Raw genomic sequence first — 18985 nt, 5'->3', positions numbered from 1 at the left:
AAAATCATATAAGGCTTTTCTTTCTGGACTTTTAATTTCTATTAGAACAGTCTCCTCTATCCTCGGAATGTACACAAAGTCCCTGGGGTGGGCTGTATAGATTCACAACCACTTTTTCCTTGCCTGCCTCTGTTATAGAAGCTGGAAGGCAAAAATAGTAAATGTTCCCTCTTCTCATGCAGCTAAGTGTAGCCAAGTATAACAAGTTCTGAAAAAGAGATGCGGGAAGATGTCTTTGGGGAGTAAAAAGAAATAGTCCAATGGAGAGAAGTGCTTCTCATCTTGGCTTTTATTCTATTTCAACAGGAATATGAAAATGCAGCAAACATCTGGGGATCCGTGGGACAAAGGCCACATGCTAAGGATGACTGAGCAAAAAAAAAAAGCAGAAATAATCTGGGTCCTTGACGGCATCTCTGAAGCCTGGACAATCTACCTTTGGACTTCTTGCTTTGTTAGAAAATCATTCTGTTAGGTGTTTAAATGATTGTTTTTGGAGCTTTCTGCTACTAATGGATCAAGTAATTCCTACTTTATTCAGTGTCTCAAATGAACTTCTAGAATTCTTACTGCTTTATTTTTTACATTTGTCTCTAATCCATCTTAATTTATTTTTGAATATGCTGAAAGATATGGGTCCAATTTTATATTCTTCCAGATGGATAGCCAGTTGTGCCAGCACCATTTATCAAATTACACTGAATAGAAAAGCCATTTTTTGTTTTATGCTAAAGTTCCCTATATACTAGGATCTATTTCTGAAATGTTAGTCTACTTCACTGATCGACTTGTTTTCATTTATGCCAATGTCTTATAGATGTGATTACATGGCTTCCTAGAATTTTTTTAAATGTATGGTAAGGGCATTTTATTCTCACTGTTGAATATATTTTTGGCTATTTTTGACATTTATTTTTCCACACAAATTTTAAGATCACATTTTCAAATTAAACGTAAGCCTTGACTTCTATGCATTTATTTTGGTAGAACTGATATTTTTATGATGTCTGTCTTCCCATCTGAAAACACTGACTCTCTTTCCATTTAGTCAGATCTTGTTTTATGTCTCACAATAATATTTATGGGTCTGTTCTTATTAGGTCCCATACAGCTCTTGTAAAATTTATTCCAAAGAACTTTATAGTGTTTGCTAACATTGTGGTAAGATATTTTTTCTGACTTCCAAATTTAGCCAATGATTGTTTAATAAATATTTAGAAGTGGTATATAACATGCATCAGGCAATTGTTCTATTAATAAGTAGTTTATATATATTAACTCATTTCATCCTCAATAAGCTTGAAAGCTAAAGCACAATGTGCATAGAAGAAAACTGAAGTACAGATAAATTAAGTAATTCATTCAAGCAAGTTACTTGGCCAAAATCAGGTACCTTGCCATGCAATTAATGAGTGAAAGATGTGGGTCTGAAACCCATATCATCTACATCCAGAGTCTATGCTCTTAACTATTGTGCTACATACACTACCAGTGGGGTCTATATGTTTATCTTCTATTTACCCAAGTACCAATTTGCTCCAAATATTTAATGTTTTTTATTTCAAATGGGTTTTGCACATACAAAGTCAATCATGTATTCAACAGAAGTGCGAGTTTCAATGTTTCCCCAAATATATATCAATTGTTTCATTTTCTTTTCTTATACAATTGCTAAAAAGTCTAAACAATTTTGCATAGTAATTGTGAGGGTAGATGAGCCTTTCTTGTGTTACTGACTTTAATGGAAATGGTCCTAGGATCTTACCCTTTAAAATGCTGTTCAACTTTTTTGAAAATCTTATACAATTAACATATTTATGTGTTTTTCTTTCTTGTTTACTTAGTGAGCTTTATTTTAAGAAGGAATAGCTTTAAAATTTTTACCCCAAACCACTTCATCATCTAGTGATAAGATCATGCTTTTCTACATTGATTTATTAATTTAATTATGTTAATAGATTTCCTAACACTGAAAAAAATCCTTGCATCACCACCAAGGATTAGTAACCACTTGGTTAACCTAGCCCAGACTATTATCCTTTTAATCATTTCTAGATTCTTACATACAAAGATTTAGAATTTTTATGTACATATTGAGAAGGAATTTTGGTCTAGATAGCTTCTTTTTGTACTAAGTTAATCAAGTTTTGTTATTAAGGTTGTGTCAATATCACAATATGATTCTAAGTGCTTTCCATCTTTCTTTTCTTTCTTTTTTTTTGGTGTTGAATAGCTTTCTTAACTTTGCACTTGCCTGTAGTGTGAAGATTACATAAAATTCAACTAGGAACCTAGCTGGTAAAAGTGAGTCACTCAGTTGAATCCAACTCTTCATGACCCCCTGGACAGTAGCCAACTAGGCTCCTCTGTCCATGGAATTCTCCAGGCAAGAATACTAGAGTGGGTTGCCATTTCCTTCTCCAGGGGGTCTTCTCGACCCAGGGATTGAACCCAGGTCTCCGGCTTGAAGGCAGACTCTTTACCGACTAAGCCACCAGGGAAGCCACGGGAAGCTATCTGGTACTTTTTAATGATGCCCCTCTTAATCACTTTTCTAATCTCTTCTGAGATGATCGATTCTGACGAGTTTTCTCCCTATTTTGAAATAACTTGGGGTCAATCATATTTTATTAAGAAAAAATAAATTTCTCTAGATTAAAAAAAATGCATTGTTTGGAGCAGATCCTTTTAGTTATTACAATGTCTTCAGTGTCTCTCCTTGTTTTTGATCTCGTTATTCTGTAACCAGGACCATCAGATGCTTTCTGGTTTCTTTGCCTTTTTAAATAATCAACTTTTTGTGTGTCTCTAATTTATCATGATCATCTACTTCTTCCCATTTTCTTTTGGTTTCTTTGTTTTCCAGATATCTTACATCTTTCTAAGGTACATAGTAAAGAAACATAATAAGTTTCTTTTTGCTGGTCTTTTTAGATCTGTTTCTGAAGAAGGTGAACTATAATATTCCACAGTAAGTATATTTTAATAACCTTCTTTCTCCCAAAAGCTTTCGCTTTGTAAATTTAGCTACTATATTGTTTAATGTATGCATTTAAGAATGTCCATCCTCTTGTCTCTTATCTTTTACTTACTGGTCCTCTTTATCCTGTTTACTCTTCTTAATTGTCAATTCCACCTTTCCCGATATTAATACTGCTGTTCCTACTTTATTTGTTTGTATTTACCTAATATCTCTTTATATGTATCTCTCCATTCTCAACCACTTTTTACCTACCCTCTCAAGTCTGTTTCATATAAGTACCAGTAACACTTATACATCAACTGGATAGTTTCTGTAAAAATTCAGTGTATTTTCATTTCATGTAATATGTCATATATAGAGTTCCCTTTTTCCATCTTGTTTTATGGTTTTTCCTGATTTTACTCATTTCCTCTTTTTCCTTGGAGCTGTTTTTGCTAAAGTGATCAGACTGCTATTCATTCCTTTTCCCCCCTGCTAATTAGGTAAGTCTATTGTGCTTTTCTTCATTTCACTAATAACTATCTTCCCTTTCCTGACATTCATACTCAAATACTTATTTTTCATTATTACATGAATGCAAGACAGCATTCTTGCATGAACGCAAGAATGCAAATTATTCCCTCCGCTAAAGCTCTATTCTGTAACTGTTTCTCCCCTCTCTCTTCGGATGAGATTTTTGGACCACTTAATTTCCGTACTAGTTTCTTCCAGCTATTGGATTTTGCTGATAGGAAAGGAGTTTTATTTCTAGTCTTTTTAAAAGGTTTCCCTTATAGTGATTCTTGTACATTTCACATTTGCTCTGTCATCATCATTTGGGACCTGAAAGGGGGGGTACTCAGGACGGGCTACTGCCTTTCTCAGACTAATAAGAAAACTGATGACTTCTTCATATGTTCACTGACCACTTGAATTTGCTCCTCTGTGAATTGTCTCTTCAAGCCATTTCCCATTTGGGCTGTCTTTCTGCTCTCAATTTGTTGAAACTGCTGCACCCCCTTTGGAGCTTTCATCTGGCCCCACAAGGAAAGCACCTGCATCAGCTCTGACCATCAGGACCTGAAGAAGGTTCTAGACCTCATCTGCACCCATATCACTGCTCAGCTCAGGGGAGGTAAAGAGTTGGCTGGAGATGGGAGGATGAGGCACCATCAAGCCACCCTTATTCCAGAATCCTGGATGCACATTTACAGGGGGACTCACACTGCTCCTCTAAACGTCCTTTTGTTTCACAGAAGAGAGTTCTGTGGTAATAGAGGAGGCTAGCATCTGGAATCTTATATAAAAGGACTGGGACTCAGGATGCAACCCTCTAAGAAAGAGCAGTGGGAGGCTTTGGGGCTTGTGGGACCTACCTACTGGCCTTGGACCAGCCATGTTTCGAGGTGAGAAGTCATGTCCATGGGAGCCAGGGACTGCTGACGATGAGCAGGAAGAGAAGACAAATCCCAGAGCAGCAGTGAGGAGAGTGGAAAGTTTCAGGGACCAGAAGCAAGTGGTCAGGAAAGCATGTGAGACACTCTCGGAAGTCAGAGAGTATTGGCCTGTCCATCTACCTCCATCCTTCCCTTCCCTACACTATAAGTGGATTCTCTATTTTGATTTCAGGTGTGGTACAAACACAAACATAATGCTGTCTGCTTTTCAGATGTAAGAACAGATAGCCTTCCTTCCCACTGACATTGTATAACAGAAAAGTAAATGGTAATCTTTTCATTTTAAAATCCTGAGATTCACAACCTTAAACCCAATGGCTGACTAACAGATAAATACTTTGGGTTAAGATTATCTCAGAGGTGATTTTCTTTTTCTTTTTTTCAGGCTTATAGTTCTGTGGAACAAAAGTGTTCCCATTTCCAGATGTCACCTCATTTCAAAATTCACCTTCAGGGCCAACATTCTGCGTTGGATTGATGAGGTTTCTCGTGTGGTCAAGAACATTACAGGCAATGTACATAGTGCCGAAAAGAAGATATTTTATCACTTCTCTAAAAACTGGGGATGATCTTATGCAGCTGTTTCATAAGAAATCTGTCTCACATCTGATGGGATAAATTCCCTTCAAAAATGAATCAAAGAAAATAGTGTCCAAGATGCCAAAGAACCCACTATTAGCCAAACTCCAACACACCTACAGTGAGCTCCACAGCTGCTAAAAGACAACTCTTTCCATCATCCAATAAACCACAAGGAGAGATTTAAAAGGGGAGACAAAAAGAGATCTGTGTAAGATCCAGTCAAATTACACTTCACTGTAAAAAGGAAGCCATCCTCAGCTTTACAGTATCTAAATAGAACATATAACTTAAAATAGTCACCTACCAGTCAGTAAAGCCATAAAAATGATTAAAACCAAGTTTGAGAATTGACCATAAAATTGGTTGATAAAAATAAGGAAATTGGATTTCTGTTTTTTTTTTAATAGTTGATTAAAATTACTGTATTTCTAGATTTGATTTTTCTATGTAATCGAATTAATGGGTTGTTGTTGTCTCGTTGCTAAGTCATATCTGACTCTTTGTGACCCCAAAGGCTGTAGCCTGCCAGGCTCCTCTGTCCATGGATTTCCCAGGATGTGAATGGAGTGAGTTGCCATTTCCTTCTCCAGGGGGTCTTCCTAACCCAAGGATCTAACCTGCATCTCCTGCATTGGCAAGACGAATTCTTTACCACTGAGCCTCCGGGGGTAGGGGTGGGTTCTCTCTTTATCCCTTCCTCCAGCTGAAGGCACATTTTCTCATGTCATTCAAAGAAGTGGGTCTGGACTGACAAGGTGTTTTAGAACTCCACGGACAAGCTCAATTAGCATAATTCTTTGGAAGGGATTCAATGATCTTTGGCTACTATTAATATTTTTAATCTTTCATTTTTATTATGTGTATGATGTCAAGAGCTGTGGCAGGAAGCACATTTTGTCAATTAAATAATTAATCCCACAGCATAATAGTCAGGGAGGAAAAACTGACATTTGTCAGGTTCAAAGAAAATGAAGGCTGGGGAGGAGGTTTCATTACTCTTGCTCGGGAAACATAATCTGAGAGCAGATTTGACTTGTTCCCTTCCTCACCTACCGCTCCTGCTATAAGCATTCCCTGTATCAAACCACAGGGAAGAAAAAGCATTTGCAATAGTTCTCTCCCCGACCCCATCCTCATCCACCCAATCACAAAATCACGTTAGTTTTATTTTTTACATATGTCTTCAGTCTCCTCCTTTCAGTACCATCAAAGCTGGCTAAAATTGACTGCACAAAACTGCAGGGCAAGGATGACACTAAATTGCCTGCTTTCTGCTTTAGCAAACGCACAGAGGTTAGAAGCCTGAGCACTGGAGGTAGATGGCCCCGGGTTCAAGTCCCCGTGGGGCCCTCACTGACCATGGGATCTCAGGCCTCCAGGCTTGACTGTCTCAACTTGCGAAAGGATCCTGCTCTCGGGCCCCACCTCCCAAGGGGCTGGGAGACTTCAGTGATGGTGCACACACCTCCCAGCACATAGACGGCAGCGAGGTAAGGAGTCAGCACGCCTTGGCTGTAAATAGCGGTGCGTTCCATTTATGTTTTTAATATGATCTGATTTGTGAACATGTCGAGTGCGCTGTAGCACCAGCACACGCTGCACTTTCGCTTTTCCTTTCCCTTCTGCTCTTCACCCTCCTCGCACTATTCCCCTCAGTCTCTCCTGACAGGAGGCCTCTGTCAGCGGCCCGGCTCTCTGTCTCTTTCCTCCGGCCCCTTCCCGCTCTAGTCCTTGGCTGGCAAGGAGCCGGGTAATAGGACTGCCTGGTCCCCTAAGTCTAAGGTTCCAGGGTTTCCACAGATGGTCTCGCCATGTCATCAACAACAGTCTGCACTGGATTAACGCTGCCTGGGAGGTGAAAATTTCAGCTCGCTATTTTTAACCTGTTAAGCATCCTTCTCTGTGCCAAAACTAAACGGCTGCTTGGGGTGGGGATGTGTTTCCTGGGTGCATCATGCCACATTTGCAGCTTTTTTCTCTAATAGTATTCCACAAGGTATTTTTTCCCCCAATAGGTCACTACACAGTTATTTTCGTTATAAAAGGCAAGACTTCATCAGGCTCCCATTACCTGCATGTCTACAGTACCTCCTATTTTTGCAATTGGTGAAAAATATACCCTGATAATCTACAGTAGCTGCATAGACAACATGAAACAAAAAATCGGGTTTAGAATGATCGCCCATTGGACAACAGGGGCTTCCCTGGTGGCTCAGAGGTTAAAGCGTCTGGCTCCAATGCGGGAGACCTGGATTCGATCCATGGATCGGGAAGATCCCCTGGAGAGGGAAATAGTAACCCACTCCAGTATTCTTGCCTGGAGAATCCCTGGAGAAGCCTGGTAGGCTACAGTCCACGGGGTCGCAAAGAGTCGGACACGACTGAGTGACTTCACTTTCACTTTTCCTTGGACAACAAGCTCAAGACCTTCAATTTAGCAAGAGTACCTATCTCAAATATGTGTTCCATATTTCCTCTAAAAACTGGATTAAAACTGTTAAACAATTTTGTCCTCTTTCATGCAATTTGATACATGTAATTAGTAAGGCAGGTGGGGGAAGGAAAAAATTTAGGCAGTAAGTGGGGGGAAAAAAATCTCCCTTTGGTAAATCAGATAAGTCGTCTTGACATAAACTGGTTTTAGGTGAGGGAACGCTATTTCAATCTAGTTAGGATGGCTCTTTTCACAATGCAGAGAAGGAAAAAAACGTGCAAAATTTTTCAAATTTTTGAATGATTTATTGCATTATTACTTTTTTTGAAATTTGTTCCTGCTCAGGATCAAACTGAGTCACATTTTCTGTAAGGTGACTAGAAAAGAATGAATATATTCTTTATTTTGAAGTTTATTTTTCCTCATTTCTTGATGCAATTTGCTAAGCGAGGCTAAGCTATGGGTAAGTGTACAATGCAGGAGCAAGATTTTATTAGTAGTGATGTTGCACAGATCTCAAGACTATGTTAGAAGAAACAGAATGTCTCTATGTACACTTCCCAGGCTCAGATGGTAAAGAATCTGCCTGCAATGCAAGAGACCCGGGTTTATTCCATAGGTCAGGAAGATTTCCCTGTTCGGAAATGGCAGCCCACTCCAGTATTCTTGCCTGGAGAATTCCATGGACAGAGGACCCTGGTGGGCTACAGTTCATGGGGTCACACAGAGTCAGACACAACTGAGCAACTAACACTTATGCTAACTTTAAAGAAGCTACTGTCTTTAATGGGTGGATATCAGAAGGGCTAGGATTGTGAGGTCAAGTTACAGCAGTCACTGCTTCACTGGTTGAACACGCAGGCAGAAAACAAGAGTGTAAAAATGTTCCACAAATAAATGTGAATGATCAAACCATAACAGATTATATTATGGGAAACTAGGATGTTTTAACCTTAATGACCTAGATTGCCTTTGAGTGACAAAATGGAACTCTTCTGAAGCAGGTTCTCCTATAAACACTCAGAAGCAGCTGGGCTGGATGGATCAGGAGATGATCCAGAGGAAGAATAAAGATGGGTTTCCTCACTGACAGTTCTGTTCTCCTTACACCAATTCTAACTAGAAAAACACTGTCTGTGAGCATCTTCCTGAGCCTGGGAGGTGCCCAGATAGTTTATGTTCCAACACTCTGACTGTGTGCAGGAAGGACTTGTGTCTGGGTGGCTTTCCACCTCTAATGTGGAAGACTCTGGGATCACCTAACATCTCAAAGTCTGAATCAGATGCTAGAACATCAATCTAAGAAAATAATCATGGCATCTTGACACTAGCAAGTTAGCGCGAACTAAGCGTGCCCGCCGTTTCACTTGGACAAGGACCTACCTACCTTGTCTGGAGAACTCATCCGCTTCTCTGTGAACCAAATCCTTTACTCTGTTTCCGTAAAGCAGCCGTGAGGAATCGTGATCAAAGGCTTTCAGGGTTTCGCTGGAGCTGTAAGACTTCTGCGTGGGAACCCGGCACTCCTCGTTGTCTGCCGAGGAGTTCGTATAGCGCCGCTCCTTCTCCCGGCGGTTCTTGGTCAGCGAGCAGTAGGGCCGCCGTTCCTTCACATCCATACTTCATTCCTTCCGGGGGCACATCAGTCCTGGCTGTGGCCGGGTTGGCTCAGGGGTCCATCCTCAGTGGTCTGCCTGTGGAGATAAAAGGTGGCATGATGTCAGCATCAGTTCAGTCACTCAGTCGTATCCGACTCTTTGCGACCCCATGGACTGCAGCACACCAGGCTTCCCTGTCCATCACCAACTCCCAGAGCTTACACAAACTCATGTCCATTGAGTTGGTGATGCCATCCAACCATCTCATCCTCTGTCAGCATTATGTTCATCTAAAACCCGATGGCCTCCTTAACCTGGAGAATGGTGGGAGGGAAGGGTGTTATTGCATATGGTGGAAACTCACTTTCCCCCAGAAATGAACACTGGTGAAATCAGTTTAAGGTGTCCTGTCTCATCAGGAAGTGAGGCGTACTTTCTGGTAATGAGTGTTATGAGTCCCTGTTGAAGCTACTACATCGAATCTTCACCTTAATGATGATCTAGTTGCTAAGTCATATCTGACTCTTCTGACCCCATGGATAGCAGCCCACCAGGCTCCTCTGTCCGTGGGATTCTCCGGGCAAGATTACTGGAGTGGGTTGCCATTTCCTTCTCCATCACCTTAATACACACACACACACAAAATAAGCTCAAGGTCAAATCTTGATCCAGAAGCTAGCTAAAAACTGGCCTCAATGTTTTCTAAATTTTCCACAATGGAAAAGTTTTCTCCTGCCGCATTTTCTTTATTCACGAAAAAATTTTCTTTAAAAAAAAATACTACTTTTATTTCTTTAATCTTTTTTTTAAAGAACAAGAGAAAATTGGGAGCTTCTTAGAAGTGAAACTTTGTTAAGTGCACTGAACATTTATTTTATTTTATTTTACAGACATTTCCTTCAGAGGGCACAGGTATCATGTGTTAAGGACCTACATGTCTTGACTGGTGGCAAAAGTGGATCTTTCTCTCCTATTCCTCTCCTTCAAAAGCATTTCCTCTTGAGAAAATGCATTGAAGCAGCACTATCTTGATATTTAAGGCAATTTGAGTAGCTAATTTGATGGGGTAGTTTCTTGCAAGAGCCAGTAGCAAGAATGAGTCAGAAGAAGCAAGGTGAATGAATAGTGTTTCTTTGCCTACCTACTCTTTTTCTTGAATTTCCTGACAGGCGTTAAGGTGGGCAGAAAAGCCTCTGTCCCTGAAGATGCGAGCCCAGGAAAGGGAGAGTGGCCCAGGGCTGATCCACATTTTAATTGGTCCTCCTTTGTCTTTATTCTTTCTCATTTTGTCTCTCCTTTTAATCTGAAGGTCCCCAAAGGCCTTGTCTTCAGCTCTCAGGCCTTTCCCTACCCCCACTCCTTTCCTAAACTCACTTTTTACTTGACTAATTCCATAATCAACTTGAAACAGTTGAGTCCCAGTGGCCCCTGGTCTTTCTCTGGGGTTCCACGTCCTTAGTGCTGGGACTCATATATAGCTACTTTCTTCCACTTATAAAGCCCTTCTCCCAAGCAGTCTCTCCCTGTCTCTTCAACCTCAGCCGCCAGGATGTACATTACCCTGCTCTTTCTTGTGCTTCCAACATGGAGTCTCATAGCTAACTCTGATTCACTGACAGTGGCTCAGCTGACATCTGTGCCGACTGTCAACAAGTCTCAATTCTTTCTGAGCAAAATTACAGCTCCTAATACTTTTCACTTTCTCACTTCTGCCTTCTATCCAGTGATGAGGAGATGGGGAAAACTCTAAGCTGGAATGACCCCAGAGTTCCAGAGCCTCTGTGTGAAAAATTTAGATATTCCTCCTGCCATCTCTCCAACTGAACAAAATCCCACCCTCCCATACTGACAGCTACTCCACATGGAGTTTCATATGTCTCTGCTATGATTTGAGCTGGGCACTTAAAAGGAGTTGCTAATATTTTAGCTTAGTTGTTGAAATGTATCTTGAAATCCCTACCTTTGTCTTCTTTTTGATGAATCCTATTTTAAAAAGATGAATTTTTTCACTGACCCCTTCTGATTTAAAAAGATGAATGTTTTTCACTGACCCCTGCTGATTCATTACTCCATTTTTCTCTTTACCAATCCTTCCAATAGCTTTTAATAGAAATTGGATTTCCCTTAATGTAGCTTTCCTTTCTATTTAAGACAATAAATAATTTCAAGGTATGGTGACAGGAGTATTTTTATACAATAGGAATAAAACAGGAACCCACCAACTCACTCTTGTTATTCCAACAAACAACAGTTACTTTAGATAAATATTTATTGAATGACTAATATGCTGAGAACATACCACTGAATCAAACAACATCCCTGCCCTCAGGGAACACATGTATAGTGAGGGAAACAAATACATTTTTTTTGTAATGCAGTGAATAAATATCCCTGAGTTAAAGGAAAATCTTGTTTCCAAAACAGTCTTGCTCTCTTTGGAGGAAAGGTTTATGTAGACTCTTATAATTGTACGATCATCAAAAAGCATTTCACTGACCAAAAATATTGTAATTTAAGCATCTTTGGTAATAGAATTTGGGGATTTGAGGTCATCATAAAGGTACCATCTGTCACCGTAAATTGACAGCTTTTTAAAAATAAGTATCGCCATATATAGGACTTCCCGCATGGTGCAGTGCTAAAGAATCTGCCTGCCAATGCAGGAGATGCAGGTTTGATCCTGGGGTTAGGAAGATCTCCTGGAGTAGGAAATGACAACCCACTCCAATATTCTTGCTGGAGAATTCCATGAACAGAGGAAATCTGGTGGGCTACAGTCCATGGGGTCACAAAAGGTAAGCACAACTGAGTGACTGAGCATGTATACACACTGCTATTTATACAAATATATATGCATTTTTATACTTTAAAAATAAACTGACTAATGCCAGGGAAAACTAGTTTCTTTCTCTGCTGCCGTTTTGTTTCAATTAGTTAGACGAGGCATTGGAAAACTAGTCCCTTGACCAAATCTGACCCATGACCTGTTTTTGTAAATAAAGTTTTACTAGAACGCAGCACATATGTCTGTTTATGTATTCTCCTGGACTGTGTTCCTGCTGAAAAGACATAATTGAGTGATTGCAACAGAGACTGTAGTGAATTAAATTGCACTTCCCCCAAAATATATGCTCAAGTCCTAGCCCCTGGTACCTGTGAATGTGACCTTATCTAGAAATATAGTCTTTGTATTAATAGTTATAATAGAGTTAGAATGAGATCATGCTAAATTCGCATGGGCTCCAACTTCAATGACTGGTTTCTTTATACAGAGAGAAGAGGGGCGTTTGGATACAAAGAATTACAAACAAACGAGAAAGGAGGCCAGGTGAGGATGGAGGCAGAGATTGAAATAAGCCTAGTGATGCCAAGGGCTGCCAGCAACCAGCAGAAGCCAGACAGATGCATGGAACAGATTCTCCCTAGAATCTCAGAGGGAGCATGGCTCTTCTAACACCTCAATTCCATACTTCTTGCCTCTAGAATCAAAAGAATGGATTTCTGTTGGTTTAAGACACCAAATTTGCGATATTTTGTTACTGGAACCCTAGGAAACTAACACAGAGATCTGATGACCCCATAAAGTCTAAAGTATTTGCTGTCTGGCCCTTTTAGAGAAAAATTGCCAATGTTTAAGTTAGACCATACATGTTTCCATTCTATCTTTTTCTTTGTCCCTTTGGATCTTTGAATGTAAAAGTATTTTCTTTACTATATAGTTCATGATACAATTTTTTTTTTCAGTCTCCCAAATCAGATAAATCAAAAATTGGTAAGTTCTTCAAAGTAGTAATTTGAACATTTATCAACAGTGGCAAAGATGCATCCTTGTAGCGATGCTACCCGTGTTATAAATCAATTCTAATTAAACATTAATAAATTAGTACTAGATAATTTTAGGTATTCTTGAGTTCTATAGAATATCTCTAGCATTAAATATCTGACTTTTCTCTATTTGTGAAGCAATTTTAGAGTGCCATGGAAAATCAAGATAGAGTATTCAAATACACATCAAAGACAAAGACATTTTGAGCTTAGGGATTCCAAGCAATAAAAAATCCTTAGCATCTCGCTTTCCAGTGTTGCAAATGGCTCAGACTCTTCAAGGATTTAATTTACACTGTAACGTTTGCAACTACTGATAGGCTTCTGATGGAAGTCAGTGAGTTCAATATAACTTCAAAAGGCAGTTTTCTGCATTATCTCCAGCACTCAAAGCTGAAGATGAGAAGGTTAAAAAAATGCCGCTGCTTAAGTGGCGCTAAATTGTTAAAGCACTTTGATGGCAACTGCACAGTCCTACCCAAGGAAGAGGGTCGCTGTGCGCATAGTCAGCATAAAGAGGTTAATGAACAGGACCTTTGCTTCATCAGTGGGTGGGAGCTTTGAAAAGGTAGGAAAACTATTAGAGAGAAAGGGGACCAAAATTTTTTGGTTGAACTGGCTATATACTGGCAAGTATATGACAATATCAAACTGATCTGGTTAATTTTCATGAGTGCCTTGAAAAACCACTCAGTTACTACACATAGCACTGCTCGGAAAAACACAGCTGGCCTTAAGCAAATATCATTACTTGGCTATTTGTTTTTCCTCAGTATCTTGCAAAGTATTGGAACGATTCAATCAATGGGCAGGTAGTCCTGATTTAGGGACTCTAGGTATCAAATCTTCCATTTTAGATACATTATTTCAACATTATTTGAAACTTGGCCACAGAACTCAGGACATTATCACATTGTATCATTATGTGTTCCTAACTCCAAAGAAATATTGTAAAATTGTATCTTTAGGAAGTAATCTGATTGTAACTGGACTTCCTATATTTTTGAAACCCTTGCTGCCAATGATTAGAATCTCTCAGGCTGCTGACAAAATCATCTGTGCGTCTAAAATTCTGTAAGCTTATATGTTGATACAGCAACTGAAATAGAAACAAATGTCCAAACCCAAAGGATTAAGCAACCTTTTGGTCAAACTCACTCTTGCTCCCATTGTTATTTATTATCTGTAAGGATTACAAATTCCTGAATATTTCCCTGAATATCTTCTGCATAGACTGCCTCCTCACTTAATAATAGTTTGGAGAAGCTCCCCCAAAGGGATGAGCAGATTTTAGAGAAATGCTCATTTACTCCAGCACATTTGAGGTTAATGATACAAATTAAATTATTTGTACACAATACCAAGAAGATTTTGCCTTTTATTATTCATGACTCATATTTCCCCTAATAAGCTAGTATTTATGATTTATTACCAGTTATCTTAATCCAACAGTAAATACAACTTTGCACACCACAAGAACTTCAAAATATTTCCTTTACTGAATAACTAGATTACTGTTAATTGAACACAAGATGAAATCAATGGATATTGTTCAATTCAGAGGAAATTTTGCTTCCTGAGACAAATTTATAAATCAAAGAATTGGAATAATTAAGTACAAAAATAAAATCATGCTACGGTGATTTTTAAAATAATGCTAGATTCAAGTACAACTAAAATGTGAGCTTACAGTTTCAAACAGAAGAACACAAGTGAATCTCATGTTTGAGACACAAAATTAAAACAGAAACCAAACTGAAAAATATAGGGAATGGAGAGTGTATCGTGAGTAACAAAAGTGGTGCTTACTGAGAAGATACAGAAATAAATATAGAGCATAATTAGTGGTTGACAAGATTAGAAACAAGAAAAGTCGCTTTCTTGACACAAGACAGGAGAGAAAGAGAATATTTGATAGTGATAATAAATAAGAAGTCAACTTCTGCTTCGAGCCAACATGGAGTAACTAGAACTAGATCTACCCTCCTGTCTAAAACAGCAACAGGGGCTACTCTTGCAGTCTAGTGGTTAAGACTCCATGCTCCCAAAGCAAGGGGCCTAGGTTCATCCCCTGATGGGAGAACTAAGATCCTACATGCCACAACATAAAATAGCATGGCCTAAACATAAAATAGCAACAACAATAAAGTAGACAAAATACATGAAACAAAGCTTTCAAAATACGGACATGAAGAAGTGAAGGATGGTGAATTTTGAGAAAGGGAGACAAATAGGTGAGCCCTTGATTACCCTTGCTCACTGCCTTGAAAGAGTTTCTAGGCTGTAGCACAGGAAGGAGGTGCCCAGGAAGAGCTTAGCTGACTTCCTAAGCTACAGAGACAGTGCTGAGGCACTTCTGTAGTGGTGCAGCAGTTAAGACTCTGTGCTTCCAGTGCAGGGGCCCAGTTTCACTCCCAGGTGGGAAACTGAGATCCCATATGCAGCAAGGTGTGGCCAAAACGAGAGTGAGACAGAAAGCGAGAGCTGAAATTTGGTAGAACAGATGGTAAGAATTTGCAGGACAAAGTATTGAAGAAAAGGAATTGCATGGGAAAAAAAGTCTGTAGAGGGTCCTTCTTGAGAATTGAGCAGAGTACTGACCAGCACACGCATGTGAGGGGACCACTGGAGGCCAGGGAAGGAATGATTTGGAAGGGCTGTAGCAGAGTTGCTCAACCTTGGCATTACTGACATTTTAGATGGAAAAATTCTTTTTTGTTGGGGGCTATCCTAGGTTGTTTAGCAGCATTCCTAGCCTCTGTCCACTAAATATCAGTAGCAACCCTAGCTATGACAATAAAAAAAGTCCTCAGACATTACCAAATGTCTCCCTGGGGCAAACTGCTCCTCTAAAGGACCACTGAATTATAGGGAACAGTACTCAGAGCTCCAACAGGGCCAAGAATACTGTATAGTTTTGCCAGACTAGAAAAAGCTCATAATTTATTAGGCAATGTACTCACAAAAAAGTCTTGCTCAGTTGTGGGGAATAATTAGCACTAGACTAAACATAGTTCTGGTCTCAGTAAAAAAAATTCTTAAAAGCAAGACCAGAAAGGATCAAAGTGTTTCCAAGCAGCTTAACTGTCCCATAACAAAGCTTAAGAATATTAAAGGAATAGAAAAATAACCCACACTCAACAAAGTAAAAATTCACAACGTCTGTCATTCGATCAAAGAGTACCTGGCATGCAAAGGAAAGGGAAAATAATGAGGAGAAAAATCAAGCAATTGAAACCGACCCAGAAATGACATAGGTGTTAGAATGAAAAGACAAGGACATGAAAACAGTTATTAGAACTGTATTCCATATGTTCAAAAAATTATATGGAGACACAAAGATAAAAAAAAAAAAAAAAACCAAATCAAACCTCTAGAGGTGGAGCTACCATGTCTGAGGTGCAACATACACTGGATAAGATGGATAGCAGATTAGATATTGTGGAAGAAAAGATTAATGAACTAAAGTTATAGTAATAGAAACTATATGAAACGAAGCACTGAGAAAGAGTAAAAAAAATAAGTAATCCTCAGTAAGATGGGAGACTACTTCAAAAGGCCAATGTATCAGTAGATGTAATTGGAATCCATGAAGGAGGGGAGAGGAAAAAACAGAAAAAATCCTGAAGAAATAGCAATCCAACAATTCCCAAACTTGGCAAATGCTATAAAAACCCACAGATCCCAGAAACTCAATGAAGCCCAAGCACAAGAAAAAAAACATATGCCAACACATTTGATTAAAATTTTTAAAACTCAATAATAAGAAATAAGTCTGAAAGCAGACACAGGAAAAAGGCACATTCAATGCAGAGTTTCCCACTGGAAATAATGTAAGCAAGAAGACATTAGAGAAATATTTTAAAGTACTGAAAAGGAAAAAACAAAAAACAAAAAACCTGTCATTGTAGAATCCTATAAGCCATGAAAATATCTCTTAAAAATGAAGGCAGAATAACTACTTTTTCAGGCATATTAAAGTTAATCACTAGTAAGACTCTCATTACAAGAAATATAATGGAAATCCTCCAGGCAGAAAGTGACATCAGACAGAAATATAGATTTACAAAAGGAATAAATAGCCCTTGGAAAGGTAGTTATATGGTTAAATACATAAGATATTTTCTTATTAAATCTCTTTAAAAAAATAGATGACTAAACAAAAATCATAAAGTATTATGGATTTTATAACATGTGTAAGTCAAATTTATTGCAATAGTAGCACAGAGGAAGGAGTGAATAAACAGGAGTATAATATTGCAAGTTTTTTATACTATACATGAAGCAACATAATCCAACCTCAAGGTAGGCTGTTATACTCAAGATGTATTCTTTAAACCCCAATGTAACCACTAAACAAAACTGAGAACCATAGCCAGTAAGTTAACAAAAGAAATAATGGAATCGTAAGAAAGGGAAGCATTCTTTACAAAGAAAGAAGAGGAACAGGGAACACTTGGGGCAAATGGAATACAAGTAGCAAGATGATAGACGTAAACCTAACTAAGCCAATAATCACATTAGATGTCAGTGATCTAAACACTCCACACAAAGCAGAGATTTTCAGATTGGAATAGTATAAAAAAGGTAAACAAAGAGCAGACCACAAATCAGGTGGGATCTCAGCCAGGGAAACACTCCACTTTGAGAAAGAAACCATAGATTGTATCAGTTCATTAAAGTGAAATATCCAGATTAAGCAAATCTATAGAGTCCAAAAGAAAGCAGACGAGTGATTGCTTAAGGCTGGGGCTTGAGGAGAAATGGGAAGTGAATGCTAACGGGTTAAGGGTTTCTTTTGGGGATGATGGAAATATTCTCAAACTGTGGTGATGGTTGCACAACTCGGCAGATATACTAAAAACTGTTGAATTTTGTACTTTAAATGGGCGAGTTGTATGGTATGTGCATCACACCTCAATAAAGCTGTTGTACTTTTCTTTTAAAAATTAAGAAATAAGACCCAATTACATGGTGCTTCCAAGAAATATACTTAAATATAAAAATACAAATAGGTTAAGAGTAAATGGAAGGAAAAGAGAAAACTAACCATATCAATAATTGCATTAAACACAAATATAAATGATCAAAACAATTAAAAGGCTGCTGCTGCTGCTAAGTTGCTTCAGTTACGTCCAACTCTGTGTGACCCCATAGACGGCAGCCCACCAGGCTCTGCCACCCCTGGGAATCTCCAGGCAAGAACACTGGAGTGGCTTGCCATTTCCTTCTCCAATGCATGAAAGTGAAAATGAAAGTGAAGTCGCTCAATAGCGTCTGACTCTTAGCGACCCCATGGACTGCAGCCTACCAGGCTCCTCCATTCATGGAATTACAAAAAGGCAGAGACAGTCAGATTGGATGAAAGAGCAAGACAAGACCAGCTGGAGAAACACTCAGCAGCAATTGAAAAGAAGGCAATGGATCTATTTACATGCATTGACGTGGAACTATGCCCAAGGCAGTATGGCAAGTATAGGTGTTAGTTGCTGAGTCCTGTCCAACTCTTTGCAACCCCATGGACTGTAGCCCACAGGCTTCTCTGTCCATGAAATTCTCCAGGCAAGAATACTGGAGTAGGTTGCCATTTCCTTCTCTGAGGGATCTTCCTGACCCAGGGATCGAACCTATGTCTCCTGCATTGCAGGTAGATTCTTTACCGCTGAGCCACCAGGGAAGCAGAGTATTCATTATTTTTTTTTTTATTCATTCACCGAGCATGTCAGGCATGACAATAGGTTCTGGGAATGGAGAGATAAACAAAGCCTAGTCTCTACTCTCTTTTGTTCTGAAGGAGGGGATGGAATTTAAATGATGCCACACAAGTAAATCTACAACTGAAAATGTAGCAAATGCTGCAAAAAATTGCAAGTTGCTAAGAGACAGAATAGAAGGTAGGATTGGATGGAGACTGAGAGACAAGAGAAGGAGAGATCTTATGTGACATTTAGGCTAAGAACCATTGCAGAAAGGGTTTAGCCTGATCACAAGTATGTGACTCAGAAAAGAGGTGGAACAGACCAGGCGGAGAGAATGTATTCCAACAACACATGGGGGGAGGGGCTGGTGGACAAACACCAGCAGGACTGGGGCAGAGAGAGAGGAGAGGCTTGAGATGAGTCCAGAG

General features: G+C 39.2%; 1 protein-coding gene across 11 annotated transcripts in view; it reads right to left on the bottom strand.

The window, feature by feature from the left end:
- The window catches only part of TENM3 (teneurin transmembrane protein 3), a 2452009-nt gene that overhangs the window by 450845 nt on the left and 1982179 nt on the right, over positions 1 to 18985 (bottom strand). For all 11 annotated transcript variants that reach the window (XM_086379882.1, XM_086379881.1, XM_086379885.1 and 8 more), the window contains one exon: positions 8823 to 9129. In XM_086379882.1, the coding sequence (XP_086236008.1) occupies positions 8823 to 9054 (232 nt within the window). In that variant the 5' untranslated portion in view covers positions 9055 to 9129. The remainder of the gene's footprint in view (positions 1 to 8822; positions 9130 to 18985) is intronic.

Source organism: Bos grunniens, chromosome 27, assembly GCF_055505025.1.
Source record: "Bos grunniens cultivar Pamir isolate PY7600 chromosome 27, Bosgru_T2T1.0, whole genome shotgun sequence".
NCBI classification, from domain to species: domain Eukaryota; kingdom Metazoa; phylum Chordata; class Mammalia; order Artiodactyla; family Bovidae; genus Bos; species Bos grunniens.
This window is presented reverse-complemented; position numbering and strand designations above follow the sequence as displayed.